The sequence below is a fragment of the Sminthopsis crassicaudata genome, chromosome 3 (genome assembly GCF_048593235.1).
Source record: "Sminthopsis crassicaudata isolate SCR6 chromosome 3, ASM4859323v1, whole genome shotgun sequence".
Lineage (NCBI taxonomy): Eukaryota > Metazoa > Chordata > Mammalia > Dasyuromorphia > Dasyuridae > Sminthopsis > Sminthopsis crassicaudata.
This window is the reverse complement of record NC_133619.1, coordinates 533,118,090-533,138,681: the sequence shown is the minus strand read 5'-3', so window position 1 is coordinate 533,138,681 and position 20,592 is coordinate 533,118,090. Positions and strand designations below refer to the sequence as shown.

The 20,592-nt window shown below is 33.2% G+C and overlaps 1 protein-coding gene across 4 annotated transcripts in view; it reads right to left on the bottom strand.

Annotated features, from left to right (window-relative positions):
• LOC141563383 (caspase-1-like) overlaps window positions 1-20,592 on the bottom strand; it is a 51,526-nt gene that overhangs the window by 21,064 nt on the left and 9,870 nt on the right. For 2 of the 4 annotated variants that reach the window (XM_074304378.1, XM_074304377.1), the window contains 5 exons: window positions 20,100-20,334; window positions 18,737-18,880; window positions 16,031-16,140; window positions 15,527-15,654; window positions 14,784-14,900 (listed from right to left, as the gene is read on the bottom strand). In XM_074304378.1, coding sequence (XP_074160479.1) covers window positions 15,556-15,654; window positions 16,031-16,140; window positions 18,737-18,880; window positions 20,100-20,334 — 588 coding nt within the window. In that variant the 3' untranslated portion in view covers window positions 14,784-14,900; window positions 15,527-15,555. Of the gene's footprint in view, window positions 1-652; window positions 935-4,471; window positions 4,704-14,783; window positions 14,901-15,526; window positions 15,655-16,030; window positions 16,141-18,736; window positions 18,881-20,099; window positions 20,335-20,592 lie in introns of those variants that run through there. The other 2 variants (XM_074304379.1, XM_074304376.1) reach the window with 2 other exon arrangements.

Sequence of the window (20,592 nt, the reverse complement as noted above, 5' to 3'; positions counted from 1 at the left end):
GGCCAGAGTCATCTCCAGACTCTGAGTGAAGATGCAAACAAAGGCACCCCTGAGGATGGTTTGTTCCCATAGTAGATTTTGGCTCATTTGTGCCATCTGTTATTGAAAAGATTGAGATTCAGTAGAACAGGGCTTCAACTGAGTATCACTTTGAATTCTGAGTCCACACACCAATGCACATGTCAAAACCTTGAGCACTTTATGACTCAGGAAGTGTTAAGGCCTTCATATTATACATCTCTCTGGAGTACAAACTTAAAGGGAGAAGGAACAGAATAGGGCATGGTAAGCACTGCTAGTGTCTCACCTAGATTTTAAGTCAAAGAGAGTTAGGGATATAAGGACTTTGACATAAAAAATCTAATATCCTGAATATTGAGGAAGGCTAAATGAGATAACACAAATTATTTCTAAAGTAGCCAATCTCTTCTCCTAAGAAATATCAGCATTCAAGTCCAACCAAGAAAATAAAAGGCAGAGAAACAGAATATTAGGATGATGATGAGAATTAAGGGGAACCCAAAGGTCTGTCTTATGGATAATTGTTGATAAATTAATGAGTTAGGAAGTTTTGTCTTGCAAACTGGAAAGGCAGGGAAATCATTTAATCATTTAAGATCATTTAAGAAATGATTTAGGGGCAGAATCTTACCAGAAGACAAAGACTCCTCATCACTGTCATCCTGTTCGTCTTTGTTAATTAGGCTACTGGCCAATACTTGACCTGCAGTGCGGACTTTCCGAGTTAAAGAATTTAATAGAACTCTAGCTTTCTTTTCAGCTTTAGCATCAATTTGAGCCTTACGGTACTCCTCTTGTTCATCTTCCTCCAACTTCAGTATATCTTTTTCCAGCAAATCATCTAAAACACTGTTGATTATGTTCTTTCCCAGTAATTCAAAAGCTTTTAATGTATTTTTCTTGGTATCCCCATCTGTTGAAAACAAAGATATCTCTTCAATCATGAAAACAGTACATAACCTCTTCCTTAATGTTAAAGAAAGTTCTTAACAGTTTGTGTGATCTCTGAGAACCTCTTTTGTTCCTGAGTCTCCAATACACTTTTCCTTTTAAGTTTTTTTTTTTAGTATCTTAGAAATTGTTTTTCCCAATTCCATATCCTCTCTAATTCACTCACTCAAAATAATATTTGGTTATTTGATAATGAAATTAAAGTAATAGGCAAGTCCGACGTTGGTTTTCTCCTTTTTTTCTTCAGGGTCTTTATTTTCCTTCTTCACTTTTAATTTACTTCCAATCAATCAAGAAATATTTGGCATTTACTATGTGCCAAGCACTGAGTCCAATAAAATGCTTTTTTAAAACTTTCTCTTTCTTCACCTCCATTATTCTGCCCAATGTGGACTCCAAAGTGCTTAGGAAGTATTCTAAGTTACACTTTCAAATAATACTATTCCACAAACATATTAATAAGCTACTATGTGTAGAGCATTACATTAGATGCTTTGAGATATATAAAGTTTAAAGGGCAGCTAGGTAGTGCAATGGTTAGAAGACCAGCCCTGAAATCAGGAGGACCCGAGTTCAAATCTAACTCAGACACTTAACACTTCATGTCTGTGTGACCCTGTACAAATCACTTAACCCCAATTGCCTCAGAAAAGAAAAAGAGAGAGAGAGAGAAAATTTAAATGACATTTATAAGATAATTTTATTCAGAATTGTAAATGACCTTTAACATTTAGTCCAACTCTCACTTTAAATAAGAATGCTTGACTTCTACTCCAAACATATTCATGTAATAAGAAGTTAAGATGATCCCTGAATCTAGTTTTTTTTTTAAATATAAATCCAGTGTTCTTTTATCTAGTTTCATGGCAGTCTGGTAGGGACAGGAATCTGATAAGCTCATTTTTTTGTATGTTAGAATTATTGATAACTCCAGTTATAACTTAGTACTCCTTCCATGTTGCTATAACAAATCTACTTTCCTTATAATTTTTCCAGGGATCTTGCTTTCTTTTCAGTATTTTGACATCAAATAACTCCTTTATCTTCACAACACTCGTGAAAAATGACTATATGCATTTTAGAGCTTAAAACTCAATCTCACAACTGCACTGTGAGGTAGGGAAGGTTATTATCTTCAACTAATAGATGAAGAAATTGAAGCCAGGTAGCTTCAGCAAAGTATCACAAACCTAGAAATGATAAGATTTATGATTCATATACAGGTTTTCTGATTTTATTTTGTCCTCTACTGACCACACCACGATATTGGATAGGTAAATTGAATCATAAATTCATATAGCATTTTACTGGCTGATCTGGGATTAGAAATTAAATATTTGAACTCATTTTAGTAGGGTTTATTGCTTGTTTATTTATTTGTTTATTCTGATATAACATAGTGCTATAATAATAATAATAATAATAAATAATATATATAATATATATATTATATAATATATAATATATATATAATATATTATAAATTATATATTATAAATTATATATATATATATATAATATATATAATTATATATATATATAATATATTATATATATATTATAAATTATATATATATAATAAATATATAATATATAATAATAATATAATAATAAATAAATTTATTATTTATTTGTTTCTTCTGATATAACATAGTGCTCTGGAGTCTAGGACTGGAGAGTCTACTAAGAGTATTAAAGATAACTGTTATGTGTGTTCCCATTCTAGGTCTACTATTTACAAATTGTAAATTACAAATTGTGAGCATGGACAAATCACAATATCTTTAGACCTTTGTTTCTTATTCTAAAAAATGAGGGGTGAGGAAGTGTGAATTTTGATAAATTCAAAGTTATAAATTTTGAATGCACATCAAATCATACTATTTTCACTTATTTTCTATGATTTTTCTTTTTTGTTCTGTTTCTCATTTTACAACATGACTAATGTGGAAATATGTTTAAAATAAATGTACCTGTATAACCTATTTCAGAAAAATCTGAAACTCAAGACCTTATAAAAATCAGTTTTGAAAAATATCTTTACATGTAATTGGGGAAAATAAAATATTTTCAAACAAAAATGTGAAGAAGGGGCGTGAGAAGAATAAAAATTCAGGTAGTTTTTCATCAAATGGGAAATTACTAAATGATCTGTGATGATGAAATATTATGGAACCATGAAAGTTTAAAAAAAAGATAATTTCATAAAATACTGGAGAGTGTGAACTGAGCAGAAGAACAACTAACACAAGAACAACAATGTAAAAGAAATTAATTAAAAGACTTAAGGATCCTGACCAACCTTGTCCTTGAAGGACTAACTACAACCACGTTAATCTCCTCCTGAAAAATGACAGACTAAAGATGTAGAGAAAAACATCCATTTTTTAGATATAAATGATGTGGATTAGTTTTGCTTGATTATGCTTGTTATAAGTTTCGGGTTTTTGTCTTATTCTAATGATTCTTTTTTTAATTGAGAAAAAGTGGAAGGAGAGAAGTTGCTGTAATGATGCAAGGGGAGGGGAAAAGAAAGGGGAAGGGAAGGAAAAAAAGGATATCAAGAGAGAGAGAATTACTGAAATTTTTTTTCAGGGGGGGAGGGCGGAAATCAGACAAACAGGCCAGTTTTGAAAGTAAAATGAAATTATATGTGTTTTTAAATGTAAATTATATGAAACCCAGATTAATGGTTTCTTTGCAATTCTTTGTTTTGTGTTCTATGTAACTAGAAATGCCTATTTGGGGTGTTTAAAACCATAATAAAAAGGTGATTTTTGTTATTTTTGTTGTTTTTTTTTTCTTTTAAAGAGTTAAGAATTGTTTTATGGAGCTGGTAGGTCTTGAAAAATCAGAACAATTTATAAAGTCAGAAAGGAAAGTACCAGGCACTACAAACATTTGACTACAGCAGAAGTAAAGCCATATGAGAATTAAATTGAGAATAGGTCAATCAGGAAACCAGTTTAAATAAAGCAGAGTAGCATTGTTGGAGGAGGGAGCAGTTGTTTATTAGAGAAAGGAGCATAGAGAGATGATTTCAGTTTAATAGGTTGGTAACAAAATGTTGAGAATCTTGAAAGGCAAAAGAAATTAGATTTTATATGATGAGCAAAATAGTTGGTGCAAATCCTTGAAGAGGGAAATAATGTGATGAAAGCAGAGAAACTTTTGAAAATTTGGAGTGAAAACACACGAATGTCCTGGAGACAGCAATAAACAGTCCCTCCCCCTGCTCTTCTTTTTGTTTCACCGGACCTGTGCGAATTAATCTCTCCTCAGTTGTCTCATCTTCTCCCGTTTAAGAAGAAAGGCCTGTTCAGAGTATGGGAATGCAGAGTAAAATGAAAACATTTTCAGTTTCTAAGAATTCTTTTCTGTCTGCCTCTCTTGTTTCTTCTTTCAAAGTAAAATCAAAGCGAAATAGAGTGTGCTTTATGATCCAGAGGTACCTTACTCTAGATCTCAATTTACAGCCAGTTAAAATCCCCCTACTCACCAGCCATGATCCCTCAGTTTTGGTCCCCTCTCTCCACTTCACATCAGGTCTGAAAGCTGTTTACTCAAAGGATATCGAAAGTGACTAAACTTCCTCTAGGAAAAGGAAGGGACAATCACCAGCCATAAAACTGCTGTTTTCTACAAGACCTAGGCTTTTGCTGGGAAATTCCCTCTGATTTTGTTGAAGTTTTCAGCTCTGGCACCCTTTTACTATTTAGCTTTCGTTTTCTATCTCCCTCCTTCCTGTCCCCCTTTCTTTTAATTTCTTCCTCCTTTTTTTTTTTTGTTCTTCCTTTTTGCCTTCCCCTCATGTTTATTTTGCTTTCTATTTAAGACTTTGTCTCTCAACTATTCTCCAAATCTCCCGTTCTAAGTTCTTTCTCCAGAAATTCAGAGAAAGACTACTATTTTATTCTCTTCCTAATTATTCACATAATAATCAGTTGACTGTTTGCTGCTCTGGTAATAGACATTGATGTACTGGATCACCTCAGACTGTGGTTTACATGAATAATTACCTTAGCCAGTCACACTGGGTTGGAGAAAAAAGCTAGGGGCTCCACAGCTAATTTCTCTATAGACTTTCAGTATTTTATGTTCATATACCTTGAAATAAACATGAACTATATGTTTTGCAATCTCAGTTTTCTTCTGTAAAATCTTGCATTTGGACTAGATATCTCTGAGTCTGCTCTGTATCTGGCTCTGGCTCTTTCTCTCTCTGTGTGTGTGTCTCTCTCTCTCTCTCTCTGTGTCTCTCTCTCTCTCTCTCTCTCTCTCTCTCTCTCTCTCTCTCTCTCTCTGTCTCTCTCTCTCTGTCTCTGTCTCTGTCTCTGTCTCTCTCTGTCTCTCACTCTCTCTCTCTCTCTCTCTCTGTCTCTCTCTCTCTCTGTCTCTCTGTCTCTCTGTCTCTGTCTCTCTGTCTCTGTCTCTCTCTCTGTCTCTCTCTCTGTCTGTCTGTCTGTCTCTCTCTGTCTCTCTGTCTCTCTGTCTCTCTGTCTCTCTCTCTCTCTCTCTCTCTGTCTCTCTCTCTCTCTCTCTCTCTCTCTCTCTCTCTCTCTCTCTCTCTCTCTCTCCCCTCTCTATCTTCCTCTCTTCTGTCTGTCTCTGTCTCTGTCTCTTCCTCTCTTCTGTTTGTCTCTGTCTCTCTGTCATTCTATCTCTCTATATCTATCTTTATATCTATATCTATATAGATATACAAATGAATAACCATTTAATAAGAATATACTATATGCCAGGCACTATACTTAGGCCTTTACAAATATTATCTCATTTGATACTAACAACCCTGTGAGGAAGTAGTCAATTTGCAATTGAGGAAACTGAGATGAGGTTAAGTGATTTGCCCTGGGAGTTGCCTAGCTAGTGTCTAATATCAAATTTTAATTCAGTTCTTCCTGAGTAGAAGGCTAGAGCTTTATCCCCTGCATCAGTTAATTGATCTCCAGAACTAGAGGAAAGTCTGCCTTGGATACAAAGTTTCTGAATTGAACATTCAGTCTTAACTACTAGTCATTTCTTTGTTTAATGGGTAATATTGCATAGCAAAGAGTTTTCAAAATGAATTCCAAAACTCTAGATCACATTGGTTGTTTAATAACAAAAGGTTATCCTTTATAAGTCTTATTTTCCTTATCTGCATACATTCATATATATATATATATATATATATATATATATATATATATATATATATATATATATATATATATATATATATATATATATATATATATACATATATATATATATATATAACATATGTGTGTAATTATATACATATATTATAGATATATGTATATAATAAATGTTACAATATTTTCTCCTCTTCTCATTTAAATTGCTAGGGAAATTAGATGATTTATTTTACAAGATCATACAATATAGAAGGGGGAAGGGACCATAGAAATGAGCTGGTTCAAATGCAAAATTTTACAGAAGATAACAGATTGCAAGATATCTGGTGCATGTTTATTTCAAGATATATTAATATAAAATATTAGAAGTCATCAGATAACTATGACTCTGAGGCTCCTAGCTATTTTTCTCAAGTTACAGGTGACTGACTAAGGTAATCATTTATACAAATCATGCCGGAGTTGACCCAATGCATTAAAATCTATCACCAAACCAGGCAAAAAGTATTTATTCCATAGCAAACACTTATGCATGTATGCAAATAACCAGGAATAGAATAAAATAGTTATTTTCTTCTGATCCCACACACAAATGGGTACAAATCTTACTAAATCTTTCTAGATAGAATGGAATAGAACTCTTCCAGCAAAATTTAGGAAAGAGTAAAGAAATTATACCTTGGTGCAACTTGGGGGGAGGGAGGTAGAGATGGAATGAGTAGTGGATTACTACTTTTTTCTCCTTTCAATGTGTTTTCACCACATAGCACTAAGATCTTTTATCCTCTCAAGGCACACTGGAGTGTAGTAAAACGTCCAGAATTATCAGGATTCTTCTGGGATTCCTTTCTGTCTCAATGCCCTTCCATAGCTAATGTCAGTTTCTGCTCTTCCTTTTTTTTTCAATAGTTGTTTTTTTTTTTAGCTCAAAAATAAAATGGGAAAAAATGCCACTTAAATAGGAGATGGTAAAAGAAGATTCAATATAAAATGATAAATTTCCATTTCAAGAAATCTTAATAATAATTACTACACATTGTTTTCAAAGCTGCCCATTTTTTTTCTTTGCTTCTTTATTATTGTTTATGTTGTTGCCTGTTATTGTTCTCTGCTGGGCACTTTTTAATTTCTCTTCCCCTCCTCTATCTGCCCTAAAGAAAGAAACAATTAAGCACAGATATAGATGATACATAGATAGATAAAACAAAGGTAGCTTTAAACATTCATATATATTCCTATACACCCATAGCCTTCTATAAAATTGTACTATGTTTATTTCCACTTAACATGTGTTTCTCTAAAGGTCGATAGCATTTCCTTCATATGTCCAAGGTTTTTCAGGTTTTATTAAATCAACTAGCTCATCATACCTTAAACATCAACAGCATTCCAATCCAAGCACATCCTATCTGGAGATTGTCTATGAAAGTTTCCCCCCCAATTTCCTGTATTCCTTTTATTATTGAATACATGGGTTTTATTTATACAAGAAAAGTTTAATTTAAAGTAATCAAAATTATGCTTTCAACAGTTCAACAATGTTCTCTCTTATAATTTTGTTTAAAGTCTGATACTTTGTCACTATAAAAAATCTGCTACAAACATTTTTGCACATGTGGGTCCTTTTCCTTTTTTATGATATATTTGGGATACAGATCCAGTAGAGAAACTTGCTGAATCAAAGGGTGTGCACCCTTTGATAGCCCTTTTGGCTTAGTTCCAAATTGCTTTCCAGAATGGTAGGGATCAGTTCAAAATTACACCAAAAACATATTAGTGTCACAATTTTCCCACATCCCCTTCAACATTTATCATTATCTTTTTCTGTCAACTGAGCCAGTCTGAGAGGTATGTAGTGTCTTAATTTGAATTTCTCTAATCAATAATGATCTTGTTAAATCTAATGTGCACTTAAGAAAACTATATGGTGGAAATACATGGTTTTATGTAATTTTTTTATATAGGGAAAATTTAGGTTTATTTCTGATTAAGTCTATAATATAGCATAAGGTAGTAAGAATTCTTATTACCAATGCAAATCGGTAACAAATCCTTAATTTATCTGTGGTTGTGTTGGTAATGTATAAAAATGCTGAGGATTTATGTGGATTTATTTTGTATCCTGAAACTTTGCTAAAATTCTGAATTATTTCTAATAGCTTTTTAGCAGAGTCTTTGGGGTTCTCTATACCATCATGTCATCTGCAAAGAGTGATAGTTTGATTTCCTCATTTCCTACTCTAATTCCTTGAATCTCGTTCTTGGCTCTTATTGCAGAGGCTAGTGTTTCTATTGCTATACTGAATAGTAATGGTGATAGTGGGCAAACTTGTTTCACTCCTGATCTTACAGAAAAAGGTTCCAGTTTATCGCCATTACATATGATGTTTACTGACGGTTTTAAATATATGCTCCTTATTATTTTAAGGAATAGTCCGTTTATTCCTATACTCTCAAGCGTTTTTAGTAGGAATGGATGTTGGATTTTATCAAATGCTTTTTCTGCATCTATTGAGATGATCATATGGTCAATTATACTAATAGTTTACCTAATATTAAACCAATCCTGCATTCCTGGTATAAATCCTACTTGATCATAGTGTATTACCCTGGGGATGATTTTCTGAAGTCTTTTTGCTAATATCTTATTTAAGATTTTAGCATCAATATTCATGAAGGAGATTGGTCTATAGTTTTCTTTTTCAGTTTTCAATCTACCTGGTTTAGGTATCAGTACCATGTCTGTGTCATAAAAGGAATGTGGTAGGACTCCTTCAATCCATATTTTTTCAAATAATTTATACAGATTGAAGTTAGTTGTTCTTTAAATGTTTGGTAGAATTCACATGTAAATCCATCTGGTCCTGGGGATTTTTTCTTAGGGAGTTGGTTAATAGCTTGTTCTATTTCTTTTTCTGAAATGGTACTATTTAGACTACTTACTTCTTCCTCTGTTAATCTGGGCAAGCTATATTTTTGAAGGTATTCTTCCATTTCATTTAAATTATTGAATTTATTGATATAAAGTTGAGCAAAGGAGCTCCTAACTATTGTTCTAATTTCCTCTTCATTAATGGTGAGTTCTCCCTTTTCACTTTCAAGACTAACAATTTGCTTTTTCTCTTTCTTTTTTTTAATCAGATTTACTAAGGGTTTGTCTACTTTGTTGGTTTTTTCATAGAACCAACTCTTAGTTTTATTAATTAATTCAATAGTGTTTTTTTTTTTATTTCAGTTTTATTAATCTCACCTTTTGTTTTTAGAATTTCAAGTTTCACGTTTGTCTGGGGGTTTTTAATTTGTTCCTTTTCTAGCGATTTTAGTTGTAAGCCCAATTTGTTGACCCTCTCTTTCTCTATTTTATGCAAGTAAGCCTCTAGAGATATAAAACTTCCCCTTATTACTGCTTTGGCTGTATCCCACACATTTTGGCATGATGTCTCATTATTGTAATTTTCTTGGGTGAAGTTATTAATTATGTCTATGATTTGCTGTTTTACCCAATCATTCTTTAATATAAGATTATTTAGTTTCCAATTATTTTTTGGTCAATTTCCCATGGCTGTTTGTTAAATGTAATTTTAATTGCATTAATTGCAATTCAATTGAAAAGGATGCATTTACTATTTCTGCCTTACTGCATTTGATTTTGAGGTTTTTATGTCCTAGTATATGATCAATTTTTATATAGGTTCCATGAACTGCTGAGAAGAAAGTATACTCCTTTCTGTCTCCATTTAGCTTTCACCAAAGATCTATCATATCAAACTTTTCTAGTATTCTATTTACCTCTGACTTCTTTCTTATTTATTCTGTGGTTTGATTTATCTAATTCTGAGAGTGCAAGGTTGAGATCTCCCACTATTATAGTTTTGCTGTCTATTTCTTTTTGCAGCTCTCTTAATTTCTCTTTTAAGAATTTAAATGCTGGTTCTGATAAAGGCCTCATCTCAATATACAGAGAATTGATTTTAATTTATAAGAATTCAAGCCATTCTCCAATTGATTAATGGTCAAAGGATATGAACAGACAATTTTCAGATAATGAAATTAAAACTATTTCCACTCATATGAAAGAGTGTTCCAAATCACTATTGATCAGAGAAATGCAAATTAAGACAACTCTGAGATATCATTATACACCTGTCAGAGTGGTTAAGATGACAGGAATAAATAACAATGAATGTTGGAGGGGCTGTGGGAAAACTGGGACACTGATGCATTGTTGGTGGAGTTGTGAAAGAATCCAACCATTCTGGAGAGCAATCTGGAATTATGCCCAAAAAGTTATCAAAATGTGCATACCCTTTGACCCAGCCATACTATTACTGGGCTTATATCCCAAGGAAATACTAAAGAAGGGAAAGGAACCTGTATGTGCCAAAATGTTTGTGGCAGCCCTTTTCATAGTGGCTAGAAGCTCAATTGGAGAATGGTTGGGTAAATTATGGTATATGAATGTTATGGAATATTATTGTTTTGGAAGAAATGACCAACAGGAGAAATACAGAGAGGCTTGGAGAGACTTACATCAACTGATGCTAAGTGAAACGAGCAGAACTAGAAGATACACTTCAACAATGATACTGTGCGAGGATGTATTCTGATGGAAGTGGATATCTTCAACATAGAGAAGAGCTAATCCAATTCCAATTGATCAATGATGGATAGAATCAGCTACATTCAGAAAAGGAACACTAGGAAATGAGTGTAAACTGTTATTTTTACCTTCTGAATCCAATTATCCCTGTGCAACAAGAAATTCAGTTCTACACACATATATTGTATGTAGAATATATAGTAATATATTGAACATGTATAAGACTGCATGCCATCTGGGGGAGGAGGTTGGGGGAGGAAGGGAAAAAAATCTGAACAGAAGTAAGTGCAAGGGATAATGTTGTAAAAAATTACCCATGCATATGTACTTTCAAAAAAAAGTTATAATTATAAAAAATAAAAATTAAATAAACAATAAAAAAAAAGAATTTAGATGCTGCACCACTTGGTGAGTATATGGTTAATATGTATACTGCTTCATTATCTATGCTACCCTTCAGAAGAATTTAATGCCCTTCCTTATCTCTTTTAATTAGATCAATTTTTATTTTTCTTGATCTAAGATGAGGATGGCTACCCCTGCTTTTTTGGCTTTACATGAAGCATAGTAGATTCTGCTCCACCCTTTTACTTTTAGTTTGAATGTATCTCCCTGTTTCAGGTATGTTTCCTATAAACAACATATAGTAGAATTCTGACTTTTAATCCAGTCTGCTAACTGCTTCCTCTTTATGAGGGAGTTTACATTGATGGTTAGAATGACTAATTCTATATTGCTTGCTATCCTGTTAACCCCTGCTTATGCTTTTCTCCTTTCCTTCCCTTTTACCCCCCTACCCAGTATTAAACTTGTGAACACCACTTGCTTTTCACAGCCCTCCCTTTTTATTATCCTTCCTCCACCTTAAAGTTCCTCTTCCTATTCTACCCCTTTTTTCTGACAATTTCTGTATTGCCTTCCCTTTAGCTTACTCCTTCCCTCTCACTTTTCAGTGAAGTGGAAGAAGTTTCACCATAAATCGAATATGTCTATTGATACACACTATGTTCATCTTCCTCCTTTCTTTCTCTCAGATATAATAGGTTACCTTTGCCTCTTCATGAAATGTAGTACCACCACTTTACTTTTTTTATGATATAATTTCCTTTCTACCTCTAGTTTCTAGGACAAATTATACATGTGTTCTTTACATATCTTTATGGCAGAAATATAGTTCTCAAGATTTCTTTTTAACCTTTTTAGAAATCTCTTGATTTCTGTATTTGAAAATAAAACATTTTGTGTAGGTATTGTTTTTTCATCAAGAATAGATGGAATTCATTTATTTCATTAAATGTCCATCTTCTTCCCTGGAAAACGATGCTCATTTTTGCTGGTTAAGTTATTCTTGGCTACATACCAAGTTCCTTATTTTATTGTAATTTTCAAAATACGTGCAGAGATAGTTTAAAACATTTATTTTGCAAAAAAACTTATGTTCCAAATTTTTCTTCCTCTCGTCCCCACATTCCCCTCCCCTAAACAGCAAGTAATACAATATATTAAAATGTGTATTAAGTAGAATTTTTGTTATTGTTTAATAATTTTTCACTTATATCAGTTACTCTGTACCCTCTTTTGAATTTTTTTTTGACAAAGACATTGAAGTGGTTTGCTATTTACTTCACCACTTCATTTTACAAATGAGGAAACTAAGGCAAAAGGAGTTGTCACTATGAAGAGTTGATTGTAACCCATTTTGCTTGAAATTTAAGTTAATATTTTCCTTTGAATTTCATAGTTTTCCTTTCAATTTTTCCTCTCTTTCCCTGTAATTCTTTGAAGTCATTATATCAATTCTGAATATATTTAATTTTACAATCTGCTATATTTTATCTCTTCATGTTAATGAAATTAGCTAAACATTTAGGTAAAATTGCTAAATATTTTGCTAACAGGTACACTCTTTCAAAACATTATGTCCAATAAACATATCAGTCTAGTAATTTTATCAATGGAAATGAAAGTGGTCATCCAGACTTACCAGTTCTATATAAAGCCATTGTTCTGTTCTTGTAATGAATATCTGTCTTTTAACATTGTTACAAGAATGAATTCTAGAATATTAGCCATTATCAAAGTGCTATTCACAAGCCTATATTTCAAAGATTGCACCTTTTCACCTTTTTTACTTGAAATAATAATTGCTTTTTTCTTATTCTACATGATTTTTCAAAGATTACTCACAGAAGTTCAACAGTCTTACCCATCATGTTTTTATCATACCTGATGTACAATAGTTCTTCAGAACCTGATTAACTGAATTGATCAAAGGCAACCACTTAATTTCGTCTTCTCACTTGTTTTGGATTTCAAATTATTTTTACCACATTTGTATCATATTTTTCATGCTAAAGATTATTCTCCTTGGCAGAGAAAATTTGAAAGTACACACAAAAAAATTGCCCTACTTTTTTTTGTTTTATCAATTTTTACCAATTATCATCTCATTCACATAAATTTATCTTCAGCCCTACTTATAACACAAAGCTAAGATAGATAGATAGATGAACAGATAGAGAAAAATAATCACAACAAACTTTTTATTTTTTTCTAGCACCAAATTTAATTTACTGAAAACTTTTGCCCTGAGCTTCTCACATGATAATATCAATCTGTAGGTCATTTGTAACAGAAAACTAGAAAAGGGCAAAACTATCAAGTGCCTGGAGACATGAAAACAATAAGCAAGGATATAGGATATATGACCTAAAAGACACAATCTTCCAAATGTTTTAAGTCCCAGGATCTGGATCCAGCTTGTGGGGGAAGGGGGATCTTTTTTAATAAAATATCTTTGTTGCAAGTGGTCTTCAGACCATTAAGAAAATTAGTAAGCAGCTTTAGTAGGCCCTAAAAAATCTGCCATAAGATTTAAAATTGGAAGGGAAGTGACAACTAGTACAGGCACAAAATTTTACAAATGAGAAAACTAAACTTTCAAAGAGGTAAAAAGACTTGGTCAAAATGTCTGTTAGTAAGAAAGACCACATATTTTGAAATCAGATCTCTGGATGATTAATCAACTGCTTTTAGCATTACCCTCAAATTGCCAAATGCTAGCAGTCTTGGTAAATCAAATATTCTTCAGAGTGTGTTTAAGCAAGAAATTTTTGTCTAGCCTTCTACTCAGAGTAAATTGATTAAGGCTTACTTTAGGTATAAGAACTTCAAATTAAGCTAGTGAGAGAAAAAGAAGATTAAAATAAAGTCAGTCCTAACTACATTCATATGTTCATTAAAGATGAGGATTTATTTTCCAATCATCTTGAAACTTTCCTATTTATTGTATTATTTTAACCTGGCTGTTTCCCTATAGTAACTTGAAGAATAAATCATTAGAAATTCCTTAAAATGGTTATTTCAGAGACAGGAACAATGTATCTTAGGTTTTTTGTTTGTTTGTTTGTTTGTTTTTGCTTTGTTTTGTTTTTCACTTGTAAAATGGGAATAATAGCAGAATCAGCTATACAGAATTGTTTCCAGGAAGCATTTTTAAGGATTTACCATGTGTCAGGCACACAATATTGCATGTGGTGAATTTACAATACTTTACACATAAGCACTTCTAAGCATAGAGCAGATCTGAAAAGAACTTTAGATATCTCTAATTAGGTTACAGATAAAAAAATTAAAAAGTCCCAAAGAGGTTGTTACTGTGGGATCTTCAGCCAATCATCTTTTCCTCATTTGCACAATCCACAATTATACAATCAGTAAAATGAAAGGATGGAAATCAGATAGAATCTGAAGTGTTGAATAGCAAAAGAAGGATTTTGTAAGTTTCTTTACTTGCTTTTTGTTTATATATCTTTTATCTTCAATAAATTAATAAGCCCCTAACACTGAGTTTTTCTCCCACAGTCCTTAATATGAGGCTAAATGGGAAGCAGCTGCTCAGTAAATACTTATTGAACTAAATTCAATAGTACTGTACTGGGAAAACTAGAATATTCTGCCCTGTCCAGTCCTGCTCTAGCAACCATTAAGCACTCTTGGAAATCTCTCCTGGAGGAAATTCTTTTGTCTGACCAAAATAAAAAAAATTAAATTAAATTAAAAAACTGACATTATTTAACTTCGTATTTATTGGACTGTACCAGGCAATAACAACATCAAAAATCCCCATACTGAAAATATCCTTCCACAAGAGGTAGCTATATAAATAGTGCATCACTTGTGGCTTCCTAGAGAAAAGAAAGAGAGAAATAAAGCATGAGAAAAGGTAATGCTACACTTATTTCTTAGCCCAGGGCCAACCTGTTTAGTGAAGGACACAGCCACAAAAGTGTGATGTCTATATATCCCCCAATATTTGTTAAACAAATTAATCAGAAAAAAGACCCAGAGTAATCTGAATTGGAAATCTAATAACATTAGTTAAATCTTAGAATTCTCTGATATAGGAATATTCTTGAACTGAAATGCTATAGGATATAATCTAGGAATATAGATATGACTAGTATTTGGTGTGATAAAAGGCTGACTATATAGTCCTACTTCCAATCTAAAAAATGTTTTGTTTTTGTTGTTGTTTTTCCTACTGAAATTTCATCAATGTGGCTATATTCAACATGAAGGCAAGATACTAAATCTAGGACACCATTATCAACCAGGACAAAATGCTCTGGCAAGGTTTGTGTTGGCCTTCTCCATTTATGTGAGGCGAAGACATGTAAGATTAAAAATAAAAAAAATCCCAAAGATCTACATTATTCACAAGAATGAATATCATTTTGTACTTTCCCCCACCTTTATCCAAATTAGACCTGGAGATAGAAAATTTTATCTATCCCACAAGAATGTAATTTACCTGAGCTACTATTCTGTTGCTTAATAATTTTAATTGCCAGGAAAAAGATAAAAATACTTTGTTAATGTTGTTCTTTCAATGGTGGGCATTTGCATCCTCTCCATTGGGGTCTCAAATGAATGCTGGACCTAAACAAAAAGAGATGAAAAAATAACTCATGAAAAATACACATATGTACCAGAACCAAGAAAAGTCTCTTATCAAGCAAATCTCCCCTCCTATTTGCAAACCTCCCAAGAGAAGAGAGGGGATGAAGTAGGTCTAGATTCTTGCCTGAAATTAGTGACCACTCATATAGGCTGCCACTGGTCAGGAAGAGAATATGAAGAACTGATTGTCTCATGTGATTTATGTCAGGTCAGCTAGGTACTGACTTAGGCCTTATACTTTAGGAAGGACTCTAAATATTAATAAAACATAAGGGGGAAAAAGGGGAATCAAGATGGGCAAATAAGGACTTTTGAAGCATTGGGATAAAAATTTATGCTATGTCAATTCATTTACCTTACAGAAAATATCATATAAGTGAGAGCACCACGCATATTTTCTGAAGCAATCAATCAATTTGACGATGAAGAGAGAGCCTATGTCTCTCTTTCTCCAAGACATGTTATCTGGGAATAGAATTGAATTTTCCATGTATCAGACATCTGACATATACAAAGTATTTCAATGATGAAAAATAATGCATTTCCTTTCTTCAAGTTATTTACAATTCAAAAGTATATAGTACACATAAACATACTTAAGTATGTAAAAAGATTGAATGTAATAAGGACAAGAAGAGATTCAGTACAATTGCTATAAAGGAAGAGAATATTTTCACTTGAGAAAAGGGGATCAAATAAAGTTCTCCAGAGGAAATGCCTTTTAAATTGAGTTCTGAAGGATTATAACAGTTGCAGTAGATGAAAGAAGGTACAATGTTAGATTAGAGTATTTATGTTTATTTAAATTAGTTAGAACATAAAAGGTCAGAAAGAGATGTGGTGTGAAATTAGGGTCAAAAGCTCAGTAGTAAGTATTTTGGAGGGCCTTATAAATGTTTTCTCTTTATATCTCTTGATGCTGGACTTTGTGGATAACTTATAGAAATACTGATGATTTATGTAGATTTATTTTGTATCCTGCAACTTAGCTAAAATTAATAGTTTTTAGTAGGTTTTTTTTTTGCTCATTCTCTAGTGTAGAGGACTGAAGATGGTGGGAGAATACTGAGAAAGATATATTTAAAACAGGGATACTAAGAGCAGGGTGCTTACTCAGTATTATTGATGAGATAATGGTTCTCTATTTCATTTATACTTAGTGTGATGTAATGATGTAATCACTCTAGTTGGAATATGCTTAGTGTGATATAGTGATGTAATGGTTCTACAGTTGGCACATGCTCAGTGTGCTGTAGTGATATAATCCTGTTAAGAAATTTAAGGGCTGAGAGGACTTGACCATCCTTGTGAGTCTCCTGCCTTCATCACTCCTCCACCTAAGACCAAGTCCAGTGCAGAGATCCTCCAGAGAGCTAGTCTGGACACTACATTTTGGCACCTAACATAGAGCATAAGAAGCACATGAATTACAAGAAGCAGCAGCAGTGTCTGAGAGCTTTTCGTGAGTAGGATCCTCCCAGAGTTCCTTCAGTAACTCACAGGGAAGGAAAGGTAGCAGAAACCGGCTAAAACTTTTTTAGTCAGAGTAGTTAAGTGGGCCAACACATCAAAGAGTGATCCAGGAGACTGATGAGAAATTTAAAGCAACTGCCTCTGTGTCCTTGAATCATCATCCTCTCACATGAAGAGATCCATTCTATAGGTCTGAGTTAGACCTCCAACAGTCAATGGCAGGCGGCTCCTGTATCACAACACTCTACCATTCTCTAAGTATATCATCATATTATCTACAAAGAGTGATAATTTTGTTTCCTAATTGCCTATTCTGGAGGGGTTTAAAGGCAAGGCTAAGAGTCCATATTTTGTTTTCTGTTATTGTTGGGTTAATTAGGCTTTGTTTTTCTTTTTTTTTTTTTTTTTTTTTTTTTTACCTTTTGGGAAATTTAATTAAACAAACACTGATCAAGTGCCTGCTATGTACAAGACATTGTGCTGAATCCAAGGGATAAAAATGAAGAGCAAGTGGAGCTTTCTGAGCAAGGGAATGACACTTTCAGATCTGTACTTTAAGATCATTTTGGCAACAATATAAAGGATGGATTGAAGAAAGGGAAAATGGAGACAAAGTGAGTTATTAGGAACTCATTACAATAGTCCAAAATAGAAGTAATGAGGGCTTAGATGACAGTCAACACTAGATTCTATAAATCAGGCACTTTTTCTCCCTATCACAGGGAAAATGGAAAAGCAAAGAGATAACTTCCAGGAAAAAAGTTACATTGTGTTGCATCTACAATGTAGATGCTTAATAAATAGAAAATTAATGCCAGAATGAATAAATGACATTTCACTAGTTTTTCTTCCCCAAGGATAACTTCTTCAATGACATTTTTCTTATTGATCTTTTTTCAGTACAAATCTATTTCTTCTTTCTCTAAAGAGGCATTCTGTTCTCTAGAAGAACATATTTGGGAATGAGATATTAAGGAAGGTAGACTGCTTGGCACATGTAACTAAAACCTTTTTCCTCCATTCTCTACACCGAGCCACAACGCCTATAATCTTTAATGCCTTTCATAAAAACTTAGTTTTTATATAAATACTTTCTAATTCAATTTGAATCTGATTTCTTTACTTTTGTTCTTAATCAGTATGTTATACATTTGATGAATTTGTCTTTCCAAAATGTTATCCAGTGTGTATATTTAAGTGGCTAATGTTTATAAATATTTACATATATATAAACACTAGACACTATATATATATATATATATATCCTACACAAATTACAAATTATTTAAGTTTAAGATGTTTTACCATATAGAACAGTGTTTTGCAAACAGTAAGTTCTGAGTCAGTCAATCTTACTGAATGAAAACAATGGAAGAATATTATAAAATTAGTTACTATGAGAAAATGTACATGAAATTTAACCAGAAAAAAAAGCAATGAGGTTTTCTGGAAAAGGAGTAGAGAAGTAAAGTATGCTATATATGATTCTCCACCAATCCCAATACGGCTTCTTGTTCCATTTCACACTAGATGAGTGGAGATTGCACATTAGGAGGCACTCATGAGACCTTTCTAGGAATTGATTTACTTGGAGTTGATGAGCAGAAAGCAATGAAGTCCTTCTCCACATGGGCCTTATAGACAGCATCATTTTCAAAGATGTGTGGGTCCTGGGGACACCTGTCTGCAGAGGGTGTTACTGAATCATTGACCCAAACAGCTCCTGAATTCCCTGCAGAAACATGAGATTTGAGGTTAACAAAACATTCTCAATTTTGAGCTAATATTTGGTACTGACAATTCAAATACCTTGCCTAGCAGTCTGGCTGGCTCTCTTCTGTCTGTCTCTTTCTTTGTGTGTCTCTCTTTCCCTGTTCTCTGTCTCTGTTTCTCTCTGTGTGTGTATTTGTGTCTGTGTCTGTGTCTATCTCTCTGTCTTCTGTGTGTTTTCCTGTATCTCAAAGTCTCTGTTTCTCTCTGTCTCTCTATCACTCCCTATCTGTTTTTCTCTCTCTCTTACACCCATGCACGCACACACACACACACACACACACACACACACACACACACACACATACACACACACCCCTTAAAACCAGTTTCTTCTACATATCAACACATGACTTTTTTCAACACTACAATACTAGCTAATATTTCTATAGCATTTAAACACTGCAAAATACTTTACGTATATTACTTAAAGTACCACAAATAAGTACCATATTTTTCCAACTTTACATAATAAAGAATTGTACCATTGAGATTTTAAGGGACTAAATTGATCATGTGTCTATCAGCTTCAAAGGCCAGATCTTTAAGAATTCAGAGACAATTTAATCCAACACATTTATTTTAAACCCCAAAACTTTAAAGTGACTGGTTCAAGGTCACACAGATAATGTCACAGGCAGAATTTGAACCCAGGTTCTCTGCATAATCAGTACACTTCCCTATATACCACAAGAGGGAGTAAATTGAACTCTGCCTTGGAAGTTAAAACCATTTCCTAAATGAGATGGTATTATATAGAGGTTGATTTGAATCTGGTTCTTCTTTTGCCAAATACATTGATCCTTCCTCTGATTCTAAATTTAAACCAAAGAATTTCTGTATCCAGGTCTACTCTTTTCCCCCCATTAAGTCGCATTATCACTCCTGACTATGTAGGTTACAAAGGTGAGAGAATGGTTTGTGACTCATTTCCAAGGAATGCTCGATGGGAATATTTCAAATGATTGAGGCGACTTCTTCCTAAATTACCAGACCTATTGCCAGGATGAGCATCAGCCAACAAATAGAATTCTCATAGGAGGGAATATTTAGATATTGTTAACATTGCATATTGTTCCATCAGAGCTGATATCTATAATAATTGAAAAGTGCAGATTACCTAACAGAAGATGAAGCATACAATGATTGTATGGTCTAGATTAATTTCAATCCATACTCACCCCCTCGGCAAGCCTGAAGAATAATGACCTTGGGCTTGTCCTTCAGACTAGGACAATTGCTGGTGTTGAAAATTTGGAAGATCCTGTCAACAGGTAATATTTGGGGAGCTTGTTCTGTGTAATCCTTCCCACAGATGCCTCCTGGCATACCATGAGACATGAGCACCAAAAAAGTACTATCAGAAGTTTTGTGCTCTGGGCGGGAGGCAAATTGCTTCAGCTTTGACTCCATTTCCTAAAAGAAAGTATAAAATACATGACCCAGGAATGTATAATAAAAGAAACTGATTATGTGGATATTCAGTTGATGGTTATCTTAGGGGTAAAATGGATGATCTCACTATTATTCTTATTATTATTATAGCTTTTTATTTACAAAATATATGTATGGGTAATTTTTCAACATTGACCCTTGCAAAAACTTCTGTTCCAACTTTCCCCCTCCTTGCCTCCACCCCCTCCCTTAGATGGCAGGTGTCTGATACATGTTAAA